The 23,190-nt window shown below is 34.3% G+C and overlaps 2 protein-coding genes across 2 annotated transcripts; both read right to left on the bottom strand.

The window, feature by feature from the left end:
* LOC142644665 (TMV resistance protein N-like) lies at positions 1-9,037 on the bottom strand. Its single transcript, XM_075819240.1, has 8 exons — positions 9,006-9,037; positions 8,231-8,695; positions 3,705-4,788; positions 3,056-3,343; positions 2,026-2,907; positions 1,856-1,918; positions 1,113-1,773; positions 1-428 (listed from the first exon to the last, which is right to left on the bottom strand). The coding sequence occupies exons 1-8, from the start codon at positions 9,035-9,037 to the stop codon at positions 58-60; spliced, it is 3,846 nt and encodes a 1,281-aa protein (XP_075675355.1). The 3' UTR covers positions 1-57.
* A 455-nt stretch (positions 9,038-9,492) lies between these two features.
* LOC142643910 (UDP-glucuronic acid decarboxylase 4-like) lies at positions 9,493-11,578 on the bottom strand. Its single transcript, XM_075818625.1, has 4 exons — positions 11,422-11,578; positions 10,931-11,014; positions 10,748-10,822; positions 9,493-9,630 (listed from the first exon to the last, which is right to left on the bottom strand). The coding sequence occupies exons 1-4, from the start codon at positions 11,449-11,451 to the stop codon at positions 9,493-9,495; spliced, it is 327 nt and encodes a 108-aa protein (XP_075674740.1). The 5' UTR covers positions 11,452-11,578.
* Positions 11,579-23,190: the final 11,612 nt, after the last annotated feature.

Raw genomic sequence — 23,190 nt, 5'->3', positions numbered from 1 at the left:
TAATAACGTGGCAATAAGGTGGCACAACAAGAACTTAACAGCAATAAATGCTCAGTTTCAACTTCTAGATAAAAAACTATAATATAGATAGATTACAATGGCAATCCAAGAAAACAACAAAGCAATCCTCAAGTTTTTGTTTTCTTCACGAAGCATAACTAACTCATGTTGATCAACTTTATCCTTATCAATCTTCTCCAGGCGTTCTTGTAGTTGATGTATTACTCTTTGTCCATAGGAACACATTTCTGGATCTTCCCTTTCAAAGAACCCACAATTTACATTTTGCTTGATCTTGCCACAAGTCCAAAACCTTCTTCCAAAATTCTCATGAGTAGTGAATATTGTTTTCAGTGTAGCTCGGGCTGGACAGTAACAATTTTTTTGATGGCTTACACTAATGTTGCTTGGGTATAAAATTTGTATACCTACAAAACAAAACATTATTTGGACGTATTTCGCAAACACCTACCATGCTTATCAAAACAACGCATTATATATAGAATAAACAGAATAGTTCAACTTCCAAAAATTTAACTAACTTCTTGTCTACAGAATGCCAGCAAGCCCTCACTGAGTCTAATAGCTTAACAGCTCTCAATTTGAACTTGGCCTCAGTAAGGGCAAGAATGCATCAATTAGTTGCACTTAATCAACTGCCAGCCTGAGGTGAATATGGAAATTTAACATAATACTCGGCCACTTACAAATAGGGTGCCAAACTAGGACTGGACCATGCATTTACCTTAGCAAAATCCTCAGAGCAATGCAATGTAACGAGTGAAGCTTGAGAACGTGTTTCTTATGCAGATAATATTCTCAACTTGGCTAATAAGGTTTTACTAGTTATTAAGCTTCCTGTAAGTGATGGTGATGTAGAGGCCTAGACAATTTGCCATGCATTCATGCGGGAGAATCTAAAGTTAATTTTAGTAACACAGAAAATATAGGATGATTGGATAATTGCTTGCGCGTAGTCAGCAGAAAGAAGAAAAAGATAAATGAAACGACTGACTTGCTAGCTACTAAGCTGAACAACTAGAAAGAATATAAAGTAAAATAGGATTTGGCATGTAAGTATGTAACAGAAGGATATTTAATAAGATCATTACCATTGACTGAAGAGATGCAACTTTCAATTTCCTCAGAAGAGCTGCAAATTGCACCAGGTTCATTATCGTTATAGTCATCACAGTTTCTCCATAAATTGTCAAATTCATCATGCGAACCATCACAACCCTCTAAAGTAATGCGATTACTGCTGCACATTGTTTGGGTGAACATTTCCACATCTTGCTTATATACCAAACTGAGCCCACATTTCCGCACATACAAGCCTGGCCTAGTGCTCTCAAATACAACCTCAATCTGATTGAATTCACCACTCCGAGCAGTAGCAAACCAATCATCACGAGACAGGTGCAATAGCCAAATGTGCCTCGCAACAAGTTTTGTGCTACAGGAAATTTCAGTGGCATAATAACTGTGAGGCGTATCACCACGGGCTATCACGTGAACTTTAAGACCGAATGTTTTGCCAGTAAGGTGAAACTCTTCAACAGAAATATGTGAAGAAGCGCAGAGTGCGAATCCCATCCACTTACTATTACACCAATTTGGAGGCAGCTCTATGCTTATTGAGTTCCCTAACCTTTGATGAGTTATCCACCACGGAATTTCATATCCAAGAATAATTGTCTGAAATGCAATTCCAAATCCGTCCTCTTTCCTTCTGATAGAAGTTTCATATCCAGTTTTTGGACAAAGGAGCCCCTGTACACCACGCAAAAATTTAAAAAAAAAAAAAAAAAGCTTGATAATTCACTTATCAATTAAAGAGAGAGAGAAGGATTACCTGTAGATAGTGATTCAATTTTGTAAATGTCACTTCAACGCTGCTCTCGTTATATCCAGGCCACTGCGACCAGGGTTGTGACCAAAAAAAAAAAAAAGAGTGTAGCCACTCCTAAGAAAAGAAAAATACTTAATAATAGAAAAATAGTTAATAGAATAAAACAAAATTACCTTTACTCCTTTCCATAGATATTTAATTTTGCCATCATGTAAACTAAGTTCCTGAAGCTCTTTTGGTTGGAAACTGGATGGCAAACATTTGAGAGGATATTCACACCAATCAAGAAGTCTTAGGCCGTTAGGAAAATAATTCAGATCGTTGGAGATGCGCAGATCAGGCAGCTTTGTAATAATCTCCCAGTCACGTGGTAGAAATTGTAGGTGTACCCCAAGACGTTTAAGTGTCAAGTGCCATTGCTGGAATTTTTCAATCCATGGCGGTCTAGAAAACCTACTCAGCGTTGGGGAACGTGACCGAGGCCTCATAGAAACATTTCTGTCTAAAGACTGTCTAAATGCAGTTTGACTCAAATCATGTTCCAAACACTTTATATTCCAAAGGTGCTCTGGCATGTAGTTAAGTTTTGAGCATCCGATAACAACAAGTTTTTCAAGTGACCTCAAACTATCCATGTTACGTGGAAGACATGTGAGATATTGACAATCCCTTAGACTCAATAAAGTAAGGGCAGTCAAACACTCGATTGATGAGGGTACTTTTTTAATAGCAGACTTATCCAAATGAAGTTCTGATAGGCTTCTCATTATTCCCTTAAATTCAGGAATCTTCCTGATTTTTGAGCAACCGCAGAGTTTAAGAATTTTAAGGGACTCCATTTCACTAGACATGCTGGGAAGATCAATAAGAGAGACACAGTATTCTAGATCTAAAATAATGAGCCTACTGAGATGCCCAATAGATGGGTGGATGTCAACCAAATTATTGCACCAACTAAGATGTAATCTCTCAAGTCTTGGAACTCCTCTGAAGTCAGGTGTCTCAATAAGGTCCTCGGAATATCTAAGATCCATGCATTTCAAATTGTCCAAATACTGTTAAAAAAAACTTGCATTAAATCGAGAATTTATATTTAATAACGTAAATGAGGAAAGCAAACTCAAATACGCAAGTGTAGCCACTCCTAAGGAAAGAAAAATACTAAATAATAGAAAGACAGTTAAAAGAATAAAACAAAATTACCTTTACTCCTTCCCAAAGATATTTAATTTTGCTACCAATTAAATTGAGTTCCACAAGCTCTTTTGGTTGGAAACTGGATGGCAAACATTCTGAAGTGTACCCAGTCCATTGAAGACATCTCAGGTTGTTAGAAACATGATTCAGACCATTGGGGATGTGCACATTGTGAATTATAAGCAATCTAAGATCACACATCTTTGAAAAAGCTTCAGAAAAGGTTTCGAAGTTCCAGTCTTGTCTTTCCCATTCATAACGATTTAGGACTATGGCTTGAAGTGCTTCCGCTGCCTAAGAATCAATAGCAAAGGATAGGTAGATTAATTATACAATCAAAGATAAGAATAATTGAATACTCAAGTTTTAAATTGTGTCAAAGGAGATGAAAATATCAACTCAGTTTTCCAAACAAATTTTAAAAGCTTATATAAGAACAAATTATCTTTGGATAAAATCTGGAGTATCCTCTGACCAAGCTTTGTCTATTCTAAGTACCTAGATAATTACTTTTCTCTTACCAAAAAAAAAAAAAAGTTTACTTTTTCTATTGGATAATTTTTTTAAAGAACAATTAAGAACAAAATTATGTTATTATCATACCTACTTAATCTTGGTAGCTGAAATTGAATTCTAGCTTTGTCATTGTTCTTACCGTATCTTTCTTCAAAACATGAAGCAAATCTTCAAAAGACCACAATCTGCTACGCTTTCCAGGCTTTCTATGTGATTCTAGGACAATTTGTTTGCCCATTTTTTGTAATAGATCATGCATCCACAATCTCTTATTTTCTATGGTTATGAGAGATCTTTCCATCAGAACCTTTATAACAATTCTCGCATCAAAACCCCGATACTCTAATAGCTCTATTACTCGATCTTCCGTCTTTCCTCTAAAGAAACATACAATATCCAAAAATATCTCCTTAGACACTTCATCTAGTCCATCATAACTTACTTTAAGAATATGAAATATTTTTTTGTGAGGAATTTTTTTAAAATTGACCAATGCACTTTGCCATTCTTCTCTTGTTCTTCTAAACAGATTGGAACCCAAAGTAACAAGAGCTAATGGAAGGCCATTAGCATAGTGTACAATATCCTGGGAGAGTTGCTTATAATCTTCTTTGGGGTTTTCATTTTTAAAGGCTTTCAAACAAAAAAGTTTTAAAGCATCCTCTCTATTCAATATATTAGGCTCATATATGTTATCCACACCATGTTGGACCAACAAATATTTATCTCTAGTTGTTATAATGATCCAACTACCCAATCCAAACCAGTTAGGCTCTCCTGCCAAATTTTCTAATTGGTCCAATTGATTAACATCATCAAGAACAAGAAGAACTTTTTTACGACGTAGCCTATTCTTGATAATGTTAATTGCACGATCAACACTCTGTATCTTTCTTTCCATCAAAATTTCTTCAAGAAGTTGTTGTAGTAGTAAAATCAAATTTCCTTTTTCAAAAACTTCCCCAACGTTAGCAATAAAGCTAAAACCATCAAAATAATTAGAGAACCTATCATACATAGCTCTAGCAAGAGTTGTCTTTCCCAACCCCGCCATGCCACAAATCCCTACCATACAAACTTTGTTCACGAGACCAAAATACGAAGTGAACAATTTCTCCACTGAAGAATTTATTCCTACCAAGTCTTTGGTAAAGCTTGAGAATTCTGGATTTAACCTATGCGAAATGACTTCCACGAGGTGCTCGATAAATTCTGCCTCATGCCTGGCGAGAAGATAGAACAACAATTACGTGATGGTACAAATCTATCATAAACCCATGGGAGAGGAAGAAGAATATTGGGTAGTGATACTCTTTGGCAGGCAAATATGAGTTTATTAGCACAAAGAAGCGTGGATAAAACTACCCAGAGAAGAAATGTATAAGTCAAATGAACAGATTGGGGGCTATAGTTTTTGATGTATTTATTTATAACAGATCCATACAGTTTTGTTAATTAATTACTTATAAAGCATACAATTATCATTCTTGCGCAACACATGTGGGTCGTCCCAATCATAGAACGAAAAAAAAAAATAGCAAAAGAGGGAGAGAAAGTAAGTGCTCAACCACTACCATTTCTTAGCTTAGCAATGATATTAGCCCGCTAAATCCAAAATCAATTTGGGTTAGAGATATATTGATTGACCAAAAAAAAAAAAAAAATAGGTGTCTTGCTTCATGCTTGATCGCTGAGAGTAACTTCATTGGAATGTTTGAAGTTAAACATGCTAAATATAAAAGTCCATGACCTTTTAAGATTGCTTGAGAACAAAAAAATAAAAATCTATCGTCCTAAATTGCCAATTGTACTAGGTTCAAACTTAGGATGATCTACTCTAACATCCTATTAAGTGTTCCACTTTATACTACAACTATATCTTGTTGCATGTCTATTTTTTCCTTTCTAAAGTAACCAAAGCTTAAAAAGGATAGATGGGCGAAAGAACACATAGTATAATATAATTAGCGGATAAAGGAGAACACTGATGATTTTTGTTCCAAGGGAAATTATGTAATACTCCTGGAATATAATAACATTATATTCCCTCCTTTCAAATAAATGTTGGATCTCACTTTTTAAATTTAGGATAAAATCCACTATTTAAAATTTTAAATTCACCATACTCTGAGAATGTTGAATAATTTTCTTCCAAAATATTAATATCAATGGCTTATACAAATTTAGCAGAGTAGACAGGCAAAAAGCTGAAAACGCATCCTAATTGCAGGTAAAATGAGTGAAGAGAATGTAGTGATCTCTAAAAATAAAAAAAAGAATTAGAATATTTAAGCCTTTGTGCCAACACAAACCCAATCTTCCTCCTCCTGAGTCGAGCCCAAATTAAGGTATGCGATTTTCATTGTTGAAGAGAAAAAAAAAAAAAAAAAAATAGAATACCTCAATTAGGTTTGTTTTTACTTCTTTTAAGTGAAGGAATTCTTTGAATTTATATATCGGTGGATTAATATCACTTATAAACTACTACCCGTTCTACTTCTTCAAAATTATGTAAACATTTTTCTACTATATAAAATTATGTAAACAATTGGTTTATGAATAAAACGGTTAAACAAGCTCCAAGGATTTTATTTAACCCAAAACAATGATTGAGCCAAAACTACATCTTTCCGAAAACAACCTACTTGTCCACTTTGAACTTAATACAATCTGTAACTTGGCATGCAGAAGACAAATTTGGCTCATTAAAGCATCACTTTTGAGTTATAAAAGTGTTAAAATGTCTCCAAAATTTGAGTTCGATTGACTAAAAGTCTTAGGGGCTAGGTTAATGGAATTGTTAAATGAAGTGTCTCTAGTTATCAGATTAGAAGATGCAGGTTGTCGGAATATCGTCTTTGGCCACCAGACCGTCAGCACAGGTCATTGGCACAACAATTCCGAGCATGGAGAGGGGGAGTCACTGTGTTTTTGTTAAATGTTTTACTAAGTTTTTAAAGGTAAATCGTTTTACAACTTTTTATAAAAGATTTACAATCAATGAAAAATATTTTACAAATTTGACAACGTTTTACGTGCGAACAAACATTTAAAAATAGGAAAACATTTTTAAGAAAATATTTTTCTTCAAAACAAACTGTTTATATATACGGAAATTTATGATTGTGCCTCTTAAAGTTTGAACTAAAATGAAAACATTAAAATCCTGTCCAATTTAGAGTTTTTTTGAGCAATTTTATGGTACAAGCTTGACAAAAACACCCTTCACAGATCCAACAACATTCCATTCTTCCAATTTTTTCCCCTTAGAAATTGTCAATCAATTTTTCATATTTTCTTAAAGTGCTTTTGTAGTTGCAACTAGGTTTTTTTTTTTTTTTTAAGCGGTTACAATTAGTTACTTTGTTAGTTTCAGTTAGTTAATTACTTTGGTGATATTTTCTTGATTTTCCTCGTGTATATAAGAGAAGTTAGTCATGTAATAACACTCTCTTCAATTTTTGACAACATCAGAGGGAGTTGAATGGCGCTCAACTCCGACACCAAGATTCTGTCATTCTCGTTGGCATCATTGCAGTTGAAGAAGAGTAGAAGACCTTGTACACCTTGTCAATGTTCTGGAGGTAGACCAATGCCGAGTTGGTTTAGTCTTGAGGTTCAACTTTGGGTTTGTTGTGAGAAAGACAGAGTGTGTGTGTGACATTTTTTTTTTATATAACATGTGTGTGTGAGAATTTAGATTATGAGTTAATGGTTATGGGCTCAATTTTTTATTATTTGTTGTGATTTTGGATTGATTCTGTTTGGTTTGGGACTCACCAATTGAGTGTGAAATTGGCTCAACCAATTAGGTGTGAATCATGTGATGCAATTTCTTATATTGGTTTACTATGATTTTTAAGAATTTGGTTCAAATTGTTCTTAATTCTCAAGAATTTTGATGGCTTGTACATAAGCAAATTTTACTTTTAATTTTAATTTTTTTACTTTGAAAATTTGCGATTTTCTTTGGACTGTACTTTTAATTCCCAATTCAACATGGAGAACATTGTTGGCTATACAAAGCAAATTTATTGACCAATTCAATATCGTTAGAAACTTCTCCAATTGATTTTAAGGCATATTCATTTTATTTTTATTTATTGTTTGAAATACAATCAGTACATATTGGAGGAGTAAGAAGAAGAGAGAGTAAATTGAGGTATAAATTTGTTTCGTAAGAGAATTTTTTTTCTAATATAATTGAAAATTTATAGACTAAATTATGTAATGGACAGCAAGCAAAATGTAAATTGTAATTCTTCTAAAAATTACATATATTGAAAATGATAAATAATATTATTAGATTTATGTGGGATAATTACCCTCTTTTTTAAAAACACACACATAAGAGTATAACACAACATCAATAAATTTATTATCCATAGAAAGTTATGTTCTTTAATCAACTAGGTCCGTCTTAATCATTTCAAAGGTGCTCCTCTTAAAAAAAGAAAAAGAACAAGAAAAAAAAAAGTGGGCTCACAAGCTATTTGTAATAGTATCAAGTATCAACACCTCCAAAAATACAACAGAATTTTAACTAGTATATGTAATATTTCAATCCATTCATATCATGATACATTATAATAGCTATTTATATGGTATATGAAAGAATTACTATGGCTTATATATCAATAGAAATAAATTTGTTATGGAAATTACCTATCTTGTAAATGCCAACCAGAGAGATTGGCCACTTCCTCCAAAGCATCTCTCCACGTTTCTACCTTTTTTATGTTCTCTTTATCTTCATGTGTATTAAAAGCTTGTCCAAAAGTTCCTATCTGTTTTCGTACATCAGATGGATCCACATCATAAAAAATGGGAAAAATTGTCAATCCTGTCTCTTTCATGCATCTAACGATCACTGCAAGTTCATCTAAGCACCAACTTGAAGATGCATAGTTTTTAGAGAAAATGATAATAGCAAACCTAGATTCTTCTATTGTTTTCAAGAGCTCTGATGAAATAGGTTTTCCTCTCTCAAGTCTATTGTCGATAAAGGTCAAAATGCCCTTCTGATCCAAAGCAGCAAATAGATGGCCCGTAAACTTTTTACGGGTGTCTACACCACTAAAACTAAGAAACACATCGTATTTCCACTGAGATGTCATAGAAGAAGATGGCAATGACATTGAGGCTCCTTGTCTGCTCTTGGAAATCTTTAAAAATATAATAGAAAATCTTAAACTATTATAAAAATTAGAAAAAGGTACATTCAAGTAAAACAGAAAGAGAAAAAACTTACTGTTAAAGATGCATAGTTTTTTAGAGAATGATGATAGCAAAGTTTGATTCTTCTTTTGCTTTTTCAAGAGCTCTAACAAAATTGATTTTCCTTAGCCAAACGCAAATCCTTATCCAAGCAGAATATACAAGGCCTGCAAATTTTTTTCTAGAACTCTGTCAAGGTGATGAAGAAGAAGAAGAAGAAGATGACGATGACGATGAGGTTCCTTGAGTGTTCATGTAAGCTGATGTAAATACACTTGCAAATCTTAAACTATAATACAAATTTAAAAAGTACATTAAATTAAAACTAGTGAAAAATAAATATAAAGGAAAGTAAATTAGTAAGAACAAAACAATTTGATGTGGAATTTTAGATTCCTTAATTTCAAGGACGAAGTGAAAGGAAATAAACAAAACTGATGAATATGTTGGAGAAATGATGACTTACAGATTTGAAATTGAAATCTAAGTAGTAGTGATTGACTGATTGTAATGCTCGAAACCCTCTTGAAATAAAGCTGGATCAAATTCCTATTAGAAAATGGCTTGTTAAATAAAGGAATGGACTGTGTTCTTTTTCCCTTCCATCAAGAGTTATAAATAACAACAAAAATTAGTTTTTTTTATTTTAAGGAAAGCAAAGGCATGAAACAGGAAATGTTATTGTTGTTGACGTTGTTTCTCTCCCTCTCTCAAAATGAGAAAGTTTTAGAATTCCAGAAGAGCAATAAGCTTACCCCAGCAAGTTCAAGCATGGTGAATTCACCCGGGTTACCGAGATTGAAAGGTCCTACATGTTCTCCTTCCATTAGACGCATCAGACCCTCCACCTGTAGTAGCACAACATGCCAGAAAATTTTAATAATCCTGAACAGAAATTACTAAACTGTAATTGCAAATTTACCACACAAAGCACCAAAAGAAAACAGAAGAAAATAAATAATTAAAAAAATCTTATTATTCCAATTATTTTTTGAGGATAATCTAATCACTAATTTCATTATCACACAAGAGACAGTTCCGTTCATTACAAATAAAGGCCTACCCCGGATACCCTACTTATAAGAAAATAATATTCCCAATCATACAAATTAAAAAATATCTTAGTCAATGAAGGCCGCCCTACCCCAGATAGCCAACGACTCTAGAAGCCATCTCATTAGTCAGTATTGATATTTTACTACTACATCAAATATGCATCTTCGTACCATCAAATATCAATTAAATTCTGAAAGCAACCTGGGATCACACTTTAATATATTAAGGTGCTCTTTACTTTAAACTCTAAACAAAGTTCTAATGCTTTTGAGACTTGAGAGTTAAAACTCACTCAGTAAACTGATCCGTGCCTTATATCAACATAAAGGGAAATTATAACTGGCTGGCCCACCTTCGGCTTTCAATTTCACTCTTTTTATATACGGGGAATATGATCCTCTTAATCTCACTTAAAACTGAGAGAGTTTATTTTATGGTTAAGATTTTATCCATACGGTAGGATTCGAACAAACAATAATGTAGGTTCCATGAAGTCTACAATCAAACTGATTCAATATACTTTTCAATTTAGGCACCAAGTTTGCACAAATTTTTTTATTTATTTGTGCTATATGCACATGGGGAAGGTAATCTCTTATTGTAATCTAAAATTTATAAGGCCTAGTTTTTGAACTAAATAGCAAAGACAACAAGCAAAAAGCAGTTACATTTTAATACTTTCATTTATTCAAAGTCTCAGTCTTTACTTTAACAATTTTAGTTTAAAATATAAAAGTAAAACTCGGCATAAGGTGCAATTTGATATCTTTTTGGTAAGGGAAGCAACTTAAGATCATCAAAAGAATATCAGAAGCAATTTGGAAAACAAACAATAAATTTTACTTGACAACACCAAACAAAGAATAAACAACACCCACATGATGAATAAACAATCAGGCATTCACTTACCAAGTCCGATACATATTGGAAACTCCTTGTCTGCTTCCCATCACCATAAACAGTCATAGGCTCCTTCCTTAATGCCTACATTATCACCACCAATCATCATTAACTAAACTAATTAAATAAACAGCGCATTTTTCCTGCACAACCAAGTCAAATAAATAAATAAATACTGCATTAATGATCTACCTGGGCAACAAAATTGCTGACCACACGACCATCATCGATGCACATTCTGGGTCCATAGGTGTTGAAGATTTTTGCAATCCTCACCTGCAACAAACCCATGTCGTTACATTGATATAGTACTTATTTGGACCCATGTAGTAATTACATTGATCTATTGTACTACTTGTTTGGAAGAGCATATTCTCATAGATTTATATATCTTAAAATTATAACACATTGCTTCATCTAAATATAATAACAACCCCAATAATAATTGTACATCAAAATTCAAGAAGCTGATAAAAATTAGAGCAAACGAGCCATGATTTTTTTTTTTTAACACATAATGTGGGACCTACAACATTGGAATTAAGATATGTGTGACACAACATGTGCACACATGGAAAGTTCAAAATATCAAACACAAGCAATATTCTTTAATTAATTAAACGAAAATTAAGATTAACGGAAATATTTAGTTTGGTAAATTTAAATAAAATAAAATAACTGACCTCAACGCCTGCACCTCTATGATAGTCCATGGTCAACGTTTCGGCCGTACGTTTTCCCTCGTCGTAACAGCTTCTAACACCTGTCACAAATTCCCAGGTCAGATCTAATTTTAGTAGTTATGCAACACTTAAAAAAATTTCAGACCCCCATCCCAAATTACAAAACACTCCAATGAATCAGAAAGAAAAACTCAAAGAGACAGAATCATCAATCAATCATAGAGTCACAAAGACAAACGTGGACCGTCTGATTATCAGAACCGCACATCACGGGTTACTCGCTTTTCCACGGGTCCCACAACCAGGTAACACTTATCGTATTCATGTTCTTAGTCGTTTCTGCACTGCTTGGCTATGTGAGTGGGCGTTTTATATAGATTCTCCTGTTTATAGTTCTTATTTTCTGAGAACAAAAGGCTATTATTATTTTTCAAGAAGTTAAATTTGTGCAAAATAAAATTTACCTCCCTGTGGTTAGGTTTACTACACTTTACTTGACTTTTAAAAAATTACAGTAAACCTCCATACAATTGGAAATCATTAAATCAATACATTTTGATGAACCCTCAAGTGATATCACATCATCGCCAATATCATCTATTTGACACCCTAGTTGTGAACAATCTTTTTTTTGGTAATTATTAAATCATTATTTTTGGTTCCATGTATGATTATGTACTTGATTCTATGTTTGACTATGTTGGTCTATGTCTTTAATTTGTACTGTAGGGTTCATCACAACCCGTAGGTGCTACTGACGCTATGACAACTAATGCACAAAACAGTCAAACACAGGTTAGTTAGCTCACTAATTAACTTTATTGTTGGCGTTGTGAAATAATAATAATCTTTCTAAATATGCATGACTTGTTAATTTTTCTTGTTCTTAGCAAACTATACCTGATTTGGTGTCTCCTTAGATTGAGATAGGAAACAGAATATCATCTTTTGCTTTAAATAATATCAAGCAAACGAAAATAAACAAATAAAAAGGAAACGCGTTGCAAATCATAACAATAACATAAATCTATTTGGATATAACTTATTTTGCTGAAACTGAAAATTGAAAACTGAAAACACTGTAGCAAAATAATTTTTAAATATATGAATAGTTTTGTGGGACTCATTTTTAATGAAAAAGTTGTTAAAAAGTAAAATTTGTGAGATTCATGAACAGTGCATTTGTGCACTGTTCATGGCTGAAAAGTCAAAATAAGCTGCTGGGTAAAAAAAAAAAAAGCAAAAACGTAGAGGCACAGACGGCGGATCCAAACGCCCTCAAAATATACAATCCATTAGATAGATGACAGATTACATTCCAAATCATAGCAATAACATAGAAAAGACGATACATTTTTCTCAAAATTAGCTAAACTTATGGCAATATCTTTTTGTGCTCCACTCTAGCCCCATTGCACCAAAGCAGAACGGTCACAATAATTGCAAAGGCAATCCAAGAAAACAACAAAGCAATCCTCAAGTTTTTGTTTTCTTTATGATGTACAACTAATAACTTCTCTAACTTGTCCAAGCGTCCTTGTAGTTGATGTATTACTCTTCGTCCATAGGGACACATTTCTGGATCTTCCCATTCAAGAACCTGCAATTTACATTTTGCTTGTATTTGCCACAACTCCAAAACCTTCTCCCAAAATTCTCATCAGTGAATGTTGTATTCAGCGGAGCTTGGGCCAGACAGTAACATATTTTTTGGTGGCTTACATTAATGTGGCTTGGGTATTAAATTTGTACACCTACAAAAGTAGACTTTATTTGGACGTATTTGACAAACACCTACCTTGCTTATTAAAAGAAAGCATTATAAATAGAAATAGATAACAGAATAGTTCAACTTTCATAAATGTATCTAATTTCTTGTTTACAGAATGCCAATTGGCCCTAAATGATGCTAATAGTTTAACATCTCTCCATTCTAATTAGGCACATGTTGCACATGGCCTGTGACCTATTTTAGACAGGGCAGCAATGCATCAATCAGTTGCACTGAATCAGCTACCAGCCCATACACTGACACTAAAACATTCTAGCTATTGCAAACCTTAAAGTCTCCAAAGGCCTCCCAGAAGCTAGTACAACGCATCTGACTTAAACCAACTTCATTATCTCAAACAAAAAGAAAAAAAAGAAAAAAAAAAAGACATAATTCAACTGAACTAAGCTTCATGACAGCTTTAGACAAACTTGTTCCAGCAGTCTTTAATGATGATGTGTTTTTCCCCAAGAATAAAAACAATTAATAATTCACTCATTAATAATCAGTCTAATTGGAGTTCCTTCTTGGCAGTCCTAGAGAAGGAAGTACTCTGCAGTCTGTAGTTTTCTTGTGTCAAAATTTTCTTGCTTTCGCTAGCACAAGGTGAATATGAAAATTAAAATAATACTCAGGCACTTACAAATAGGATGCCAATCTAGGACTGCACCATGCATTTACCTTAGCAAAATCCTTAAAGCAATGTAGCAGTGTATTGAGTGAAGATTGAGATTGTATTTCTTATGCAGATAATATTCTCAACTTGGCTAATAAGGTTTTACTAGTTATTAAGCTTCTTGTAAGTGATGATGATGTAGAGGCTTAGACAATTTGCAACTAACTCAAGTGGGGGAATCTAAAGGTAATTTTTAGGAACACAGAAAATATAGGATGATTGGATAATTGCTTGCGTGTGATCAGCAGAAAGAAGAAAAAGATAAATGAATTGACTGACTTGCTAGCAACTAACCCAGCTAAACAACTAGAAAGAACATAAAATAAAATAGGTTTGGCATGTATGTAACATAAGAATATTTAATAAGATCATTACCAAGACTGAGGAGATGTAACTTTCAATTTCCTAAGAAGAGCTGCAAATTGCACTAGGTTCATTATCATTATAGTCATCACAGTTTCTCCATAAATTGTCAAATTCATCATGGGAACCATCACAGGAACCATCACAACCCTCAAAAGTTATGCGATTACTGCTGCATTTTGTTTGGGTGAACATTTCCACATCTTGCTTATATATCAAACTGAGCCCACATTTCTGCACATACAAGCCTGGCCTAGTGCTCTCAAATACAACCTCAATCTGATTGAATTCACCACTCCAAGCAGTAGCAAACCAATCATCACAAGGCAAATACAATAGCCAAATGTGCCTCGCAACAAGTTTTGTGCTACAGGAAATTTTACATTGAGAAGTCTGCTGTGGCAGAAGACAGTTCCCCAGGGTTTCCTGGGGGCTCATTCTATCTGAAAGAAGTTGTGGGTCTTTAACCCACTTAATTAATATTCAATTTTATTTAGTCATTAAGTATTAGGCTTCCCCTGCTGCATCAGCTTGGAACCTGTTATTTTTGCATAATTTCCTCTAAGAGTATGACACCTATTATGGCCTTCCCCTTTTAGTTAATGTCTGAGAGGAACGTGTTCACTAAATACTATGTTGTAATTCTTCTAAGATTTAAATGTGTCTGTGTTTGAGATGTTAAAAAAAAAAATTCTGACAATTAAGAGCTGGATATAATTGTCTCTAAAAGCCAGTTTTAGATTTTCAAAGCATGTGATGTAGTTTGATATTTAATGACCATAAAAGGCCAATAAGCCCTAGCTCAAATGCAATCTCCTCCCCAAGAACAGGTTGAAGTCAGGTTTATGATTCATTTTACAAATATATTTATCAAGCCAAAGAAAAAAAAAATTGCCAAAATAGAGATTGGCTGCATTTTAATTGGATGATGTTGACTTTTTTATGAGATTATGATAACTTACTGAGTAGAATTTTTGCTTTCCTTGTTCGATATATTATTCTTATAAGCTCTTCTGCTTGTTTTCTGGTTGTTTCATTTCCTTTGCTTTTAACAATACGTTCTTTTTATTCAAATTGTGCTTGGATGTAAAATTCTTGTTCTCCATTTGCTTATTTCAAACTTTGACCAGCATGTAGGAGAAAAGTTTTGATTACTACCATTATTGTCAAAAGAGAATTGTAATGGGTCTCTTGATAATGGAGAGGTTATCGTAATTCAGATCTCATTAGAAGTTTGATGGTGGTCATTCTAGCATCATTACAACCAAATTGGATGATCCTTTTCAAAATGTGTGAGGTGCATTGCTAATATTTCCCACTTTGCAGTGTCTGTCAGAGGCGACATAAGTTTGTCCTTTCCCTTTTAAACTTGATTCAGAATTTTAATATGATTGTTTCTCTGAATTCTCTTGTGTCTACTCAAGGAAGATATTCTTGGGCTACTTTTCAAAAAAGAAGATATTTTTGGGCTCTTTTCTTTTAATTCTTTCTTAAAGCTAATTAATGTTTTTAACTTGAGAGTTGGGTTGTGATGGTCACGTCTCATAGTATACAGCCTGTACACTCAGGACATCTTCTTCTTCTTCTTCTTTTCGTTTTTATTTTTGTTTTTAAGTTCTGTTATTTATGAAAAAAAAAAAATGTATATCTCTGGGTTATGGAACTAATGGGATTTAATTGTAATCAGATTTTGCCTGATCTGCTTAAGTTGGTCAGATATGGTTGCCATTAGTACACAGTAGAAATATTAGTAGGCTGGTGGCTTGGTGCACTGTCTGTTACTTCTGATTTTCCAAGCTTTAGAATCACATTGCTATCAATAAAATGTCATTGTGAAACCTAACTCTCTATTAATCTAATGAAAAAGTTGGATTAGGTATACTAGGGAGTAATGGATTATTCAATTTGAGTGATATGGGTATAAAATATTGTCATTCAGATATGGTTCCCTATTGTGAACGACTTTCATTTTTGGAACGTTCATGGTTAGATGCTATTATGTAGGAAAATCCTGGGTATCATGGTAAATGTAGAATCCCTATCTTTCATCTAATTTTTACTCTTTCCAATTTTTTGCCATTTCTTATTCTTTTCCCTTTGTCATACATTAGTAAACCGGGCCTGCTTTTGTCATTGTACTGAGGATCAACTTGGCTTTCTGCAGTTTTATGGCTACTGCATTTTCTGGTACTATTATCTAGTGAGGGGTTGGGGTCCTGGTGAATAAGGTTGACTGGCAAAATGGTTTAAACATTGCAGTTTGGTTTTTCCAGAACCATCATTACATTCTGCTGAGCAATCAAGCGGTCGGCTAGTTTTATGTGTTAGTAGTTATGGATTTGTGCTTATAGAGTAGCTGGTCTGGTTTTGATCCTACTTGCCTACTGTAATTGACTTTGTTTCCCATTCTCTCTGAGGTTCTGGAAGAAAGTTCGCTTTTTTTTACCTCTTGTGAATGGGAGACTATCTTTGTGATTGTGGCTTATAGATTTTGTCATATGGTTTTCTTTTTTGATATGTATTGAATTGCTCCTGGTTGTATTAATTGGATTTGTTGTAATGGTAGTTCAGGTTGATGTAAAAGCGAAACATGTTTGATCATCTTACTAATAGTATTTAGTATTGTACGATATTCCTGAACTTCATTGATCATTATTTTATTCAAAGGACTGCTAACTGAAAAGTTGTTAGATTCTTAATAGCAAAAAAAGAAAAGTTCTTAGATAATCTTTTTGTCATTTTCATCACCAGCTTTGCTTCTTATATTAACATATTAGTTAGTAACTAAATATCTGCTTGTTTAGTATGTTTCCGTTCTCTTTTGATCTAGAGAATCTTAACAATTTGCTATCCATTGATTGTTGGTATGACATTTCTTGTTTGATGAATCTGACAAATTTACTGATTCTTTTTTGGTACTCTCTCTTGAAACTCCACTGAGGATTACTTGAGTGAATTATTATTATTTATCTGGCTATGCGGGGAGATGATCCATCACAGGCCTTACACACAGAAAGCGGATGCGTATGGTTTCGGGATTGTTCTCTGGGAACTCATAACGGGAATGCTACCATTCCAGAACGTGACAGCTGTGCAGGCAGCGTTTGCAGTCGTTAACAAGGGAGTTCGTCCAATAATTCCCAGTGGCTGCTTACCTGTTCTCAGTGATATCATGACCCGGTGCTGGGATGCCAACCCTGATGTCAGGCCACCTTTCATGGAAGTTATCAGAATGCTGGAGAACGCAGAGACAGAGATAATGACTACTGTCTGCAAGGCTCGTTTCAGGTGTTGCATGAGCCAACCTAGGACGATGGAGTGATCCTATCAGAGAAACATTAAATGAGAAAACAATCAGCAGAACATAAAAAGTAAAAAAGAAACTGGAAAAAAGAGGCAGAAGAAGGTGATTACATTTGTAGCCTTGTGTATTTATGAGTTGGAATTTCTTTCTGAAGATGGACAAAGGAAAAGGTATGATAAAACTCTTGGTTTTGGTGTTTCGACATGAATGGATTCCATTTGCTGAATTAGTGATAGAAAAGGACATTGATGCGTATGTATAATTCTCACTCTGCCATGTATTAACCTATACCTTTTTTAGCTGTTGTCCTTTCTTGAGAAATACAGCTCTCTCTCTCTCTCATTTGTCCTTAATGCCCCCAACCCCCCCCCCCCCCCCCCCAAAAAAAAACCCCCTGAAAAAGACTTTTTATTTTTCAAATGGATTATGCATGTTTGGTTGTAATCAGATTTGTCTATACAATGAAAGTGAACTTGAAAGAAGTCAAAGCTCTACGGTGAATTTAGGCAACTGGGTACCAAAAATTATTGAGCTGTGTGAGTTGAAGATTATGGTAGGTTGCTGTTGGCTAGAAGTTGGAAGAAATTGCTAGAAGTCCCTCTTCTACTAGAATACCAAGCAGCCCTGGTCTTGCGTGAAATGGTCTGGCCATTGGGTTATTGGATTCCTATGAAGCACGGGTGCGTTTCGGGATTTGGGTGCGGGACTCAGCAATTTCTGAAAAAGTAAGATGCAGGTGCGGAGGGGTGCGGCAATTAAAAAATTATTAAAAATATTTTTATTTATATTTTTATTAAACTCAAGTCACAACATTACAGCTTATATAAAAAATTAATAATATTTATGAGCTATTAACATCACAGTTCACAGATTCATAATAACTATATAAATTAATAATAACTATTAATATCACAACATCACAGTTCACAACTCAGTTAAAAAAATCAGATCACAACATCACAGTTCACAACATCACAACATCATAGTTAAAAAAATCAGATCAAGTGAAGATTGGTGAAGATTGATGATACCTGAGTTGAGACTTTTGAAAGTGGGTCGAGCTTGAGAGTTGTGAGTTGAGCTATGGTGTTGTGAGTGGGTCGGTGAGGTTTAAGTGGCTGAGTTGAGACTTGAGTTTGGGGGAGACGGAGAGCAGCGACAGAGAGGCGAGAGGTAGAGAGCATAGAGACAAGTGAGAGATGAGTGAACTGAAGATTGAAGAGTGCGTGAGAGAGAGTTGAATGAGTTAGGGTTTGTTACATTAAGTTGAAATGGTGCGTTTTGCGCCTTTTTTTTTGCCTAAATCGGAGAGAACACTGAGTTTCTGCGATTTCACCCGATACAGACCGAAATAGCTTGAGTTGGCGTGATTCAACCTGAGTTGGTGTCACATCGGCCGATTTGTGAAAAAAAAAAAAAAAAAAAAAAACTAGACGCGGCACGGACGCGGAGGCAACGGCGTCCCTCGTGCGTTGCCACGTCGGATATGGGTGCGGCGGCCGATTTGCCGCGTCTATGCATCCTAGTTGAGTTCAAGTTCAAATATTACGTCTCTTGTTGCAGGAGCTGTGTGGAAAGGTGGAGTTGTGACTTATGAGTTCAAAATTCATGGAAGGTGGAGTTGTTACTTGTCCCAAACATCATGGATGGAGAGGAATATGTTCCCCGATTATCAGCAGTGCGAAATGCCTGCTTGCTAAGTGTTAAGCATAGCTCTGATTAAAGTTGCTAAATAATCAAGAAAAACTTTAAAGCACTCCATTGAGTTGAAATTTTATTCAAGAAAAAGAGAAAGAAAGAGATTTTAGGTACAGAAAAGAGCTTTTAGTTAGCAAAAGTTCAAGTTAAGGCTTTTTACGCTAAAGATTCGGGATCATCATCGCCAAGCGATGGTCAAAGGTCATGGGGCAGGGCCATATCCTTCAAGGATAAGCTTGTTGGTGAAATACCTGGTGCCTACACCCAGACTTTTAACTTTGGTGATTGTATGGAAGACGCTGAAGACTCAGATGTGGAAGTAGAGGTGCTCTGTGAAGGACTAGCTGCTGTCAAGTTCTCTAAAGAATTCAAGAAGCACACTCGCACTCCATGGTCCAAAGCACTCATTATCAAGGTCTATGGCAGAGAGGTTGGTTTCAGTTTTCTACACAGTAGACTACTATCCATGCGGAAACCTGCTAGTAGGCTGGACTGTGTGGATTTGGGGCATGGCTTCTTTCTTGTGAGGTTGTCATTGAAAGAAGACTATGAAAATATCCTTAGGAAGGGTCCTTGGTTTATTGGTGAGCACTTCCTCTCCATTAGACCATGAGAGCCGAACTTTCGACCAGCATCAGCAAATGTTACCTCGATAGTAGTGTAGATAAGACTCAATGAACTTCCGATAGAGTACTACAATGTGGAAGCTCTCCTCTAGATTGGGAAATCCATTGGCAATGTTCTAAGAATAGATACTCATACTGCCTTTGAAGCTAGAGGAAGATTTGCTAGACTTTGTGTTCATATTGATATTGACAAGCCTCTGGTCACGACAATATTGATTGGAAAGTTTGAACAACCAGTCTGCTATGAAGGTATTCAAAAATTGTGCTTCTCTTGCGGAAGAATGGGTCATCGAAGGAAAAATTGCCCGTACACGATACGCCAATGTTCTCAGGTGCATGAGTTGGAAACGGTGGCTGTTGAGGACAAAGGAGAGTAGTCACGCAAAGAGCATGTTTTGGATAATGTGGTTGGCAAGAAAAAGAAAGGGATGAAAACCCAAAGAAGTGGAGGGACCCCTCCTGGAATGCAAGGAAATCGTGGGAATGGAGTAAAGGCCACTATGGGCCTAGGCAAGGTGGAATCCAACAATGGGCCTAGTAGAGAAGCCCAACGGAAGCTGTCTCCACCGAGAGCAATCAATGGAGCTTAACCGGTGAGCTCCCTTCAAACCAAGCTTTTATCACAAAAATAGCGAATACAGTCGTTGCCCCTCCTTCCATATTTGCCCCCTCCCCTTCCAAACCAAAAAAAGTGCTACAAAGTCTTCTAAATGCTAAATGATTATGCTAATATATACATAAATTAATTTGCTTAATATGCAAATTTATTTAGAAAAAATATATAATTAAATAAACACAGCAAATTCAAAACCTGAATTAATTTGTAGAATTCTTGGCTAACACAAGTCGAGCCCACTAATGAAAAAAATTTCCCATACAACTTTCTGCCCAATTTGGTACTATTTCTAATTTTGTCTCCCCCCCCCCCCCCCCCAAACTTTGCCTCCCCCTTCTCTCCTTTGTTTTTCCTTCATTACCCCACACAAAAGTTCTCGTAAAAGTCAATTAGCCTCATGAACAAAGTTTGTAAGACATCCTTAGAACATCAGTTATCAACAGAAAGAAAGGAGCATGAGTACTATACCTTTGAGATAAATATATAAACACATAATATCCAAGTTTTAATGCCAATACATTACACACACTATTAAAGAAAACTTATCATCTTTTTGAATTTAGAGGTTATATAAATGTTGCCTAGTTTGATATAAGACATGTACCCAAAAAAAAAAAATACTCAGTGTCTTAAAAATGTATAAAACAAATCTCGATGACGATATTTCATGCAATAAAATCCATCTGTTACCATATTTATAATGAATTATTAAAATTTTCATTTGAAGACTTCCAAATGAAGTTTTCAAATTATGAACCAAAACTTTAAGTGCATTGTTGAGAAACAAATGAAATTTAAGAGAAAATGAAACTGAGAAAAAAAAAATACATTAATTCTATAATTACTAGGACTATTACTTTCTAGTCAACTCTTTTTTGGTAGAGCATTGTTTGAGAACTTTTTTTGTTTTTTTGGGGAGGGGGGGGGGGTATTATAGTTCCGCCCTAAAGATATTAATGATTTCGAACCCCAAAAAAAAAAAAAAAGAATTTCTAGTTTATATTTAGGAAGCAATCAATTTTCAAACATAGGAAATAAGTAGATTTTTCATAAATAAGTAAGAAATAATTATTAAAATATTCCTCCAAAAACAAATAAAGTATATGCAACTCTCTGGGTATTTTGTTTTCTTCATATATCATTAATTAATTTTTTTTGGAATTTTTAAGTAAAAAATTCAATTTTGTCCAACTAAAATTCATTGTTAAATTTTTTTTTACTCCATTAAAATTTTTTTTTCTATAATAATAATAATTTGTAATTAATATAAATTATGTTTATTTGTCCCTTCATATCAAAAGTGATATACATAATATTATATTTGCTTTTTTATTATTACAAAACAATGACAATTTTTTTCATTTTAGGGACAAAACAATATAAAATTCTCTCTCTCTCTCTCTCTCTCTCTCTCTCTCTCTCTATATATATATATATATATATATATATATAAGGGGAGAAAAGTCCTTTCCTACCTTTATGTTTGGGGTAGTTAACAATTCCCCCTTAAATTTTGAAACAAAGTAATTTCTTCCTTTTTGTTATGTTTTTTGGAAATGAGGGACATACCCCTTTATTGTCAAAATCTCTTATAAATCCCAACAAAATCTTTTGATTCTTTAAATATTTTATAGTTTAATGACTAAATCACTCCCAACTAATTGCTAAGTACTTTATCCCTGTAATTCATAATCGGCCAAACCTTTGAAACCGAGCAATTTTTCCTTTTATGTTTTGAAATGAGCATAGCTAGTACCCCTCTACTATTGAATTCTCGGTTAAACCCTAACAAAATCTTTTGATTCCTAGAATATTTCATTATGTAATGACTAAAACACCACCCATGAATAATCACTAAGTCCTGAAAATACCCCCAGGCTAAACCTAATCAACTTAATCCAGTTAAACTATTACTGCACACCCTTAGTGCGATGGTCATTCCACAAATATAAATCCTTGTAGGGTGTGGGGGGCAAGGGTCCGGCTTCAAGTCTTCATGAGGAAGCTTCACACACATATACACTTAAATTAAATTAAAGTAAAATTACTATTTTGTGTGTGTGTATATATATATATATATATATATATATATATATATATATATATATAGAAGAAAAAAAAAACCTTAATCCAGTTAAACTTAATTAAACCCGAGTAATCTACACAACCTATCTAAACCCAAACCTCACTTGGTAACTAAACCAGTTGTGAACATGTGTGAGACTCAGGATTTTCTGTTTAGGTTTGCATTGAGACCGTTTAGGCATCACAACACATCAATAAGACTTCTGAAGCAAGCAGCAAAATTTTATCCGTTGGTGTTGCAGTTGTTGCTAGACCTAGCCCTGGTAATTATGAACTCATTATTTTTAGTTCCATGTATGATTATGTTCTTGATTCTATGTGAAATAGTAACAATCTTTCTAAATATGCATGACTTTGGTTGTTCTAAGCAAGCTATACCTGATTTGGTGTCTTCTTAGATTGAGGTAGGAACCAGAATATCATCTTTTGCTTTAAATAATACCAAGTGAACGAAAATAAGCAAATCAAAAGGAAGCGCATTGCAAATCATAAGAATAACATAAAATATACAATCTATTAGATAGATGACAAAATACATTGCAAATCATAACAACAACATAAAAACTAAAAAGATGATACATTTTGCTCAAAATTAGCTAAACTTATGGCAACATCTTTTTGTGCTCCACT

Source organism: Castanea sativa, chromosome 7, assembly GCF_040712315.1.
Source record: "Castanea sativa cultivar Marrone di Chiusa Pesio chromosome 7, ASM4071231v1".
Taxonomy (NCBI): Eukaryota; Viridiplantae; Streptophyta; class Magnoliopsida; order Fagales; family Fagaceae; genus Castanea; species Castanea sativa.
This window is presented reverse-complemented; position numbering and strand designations above follow the sequence as displayed.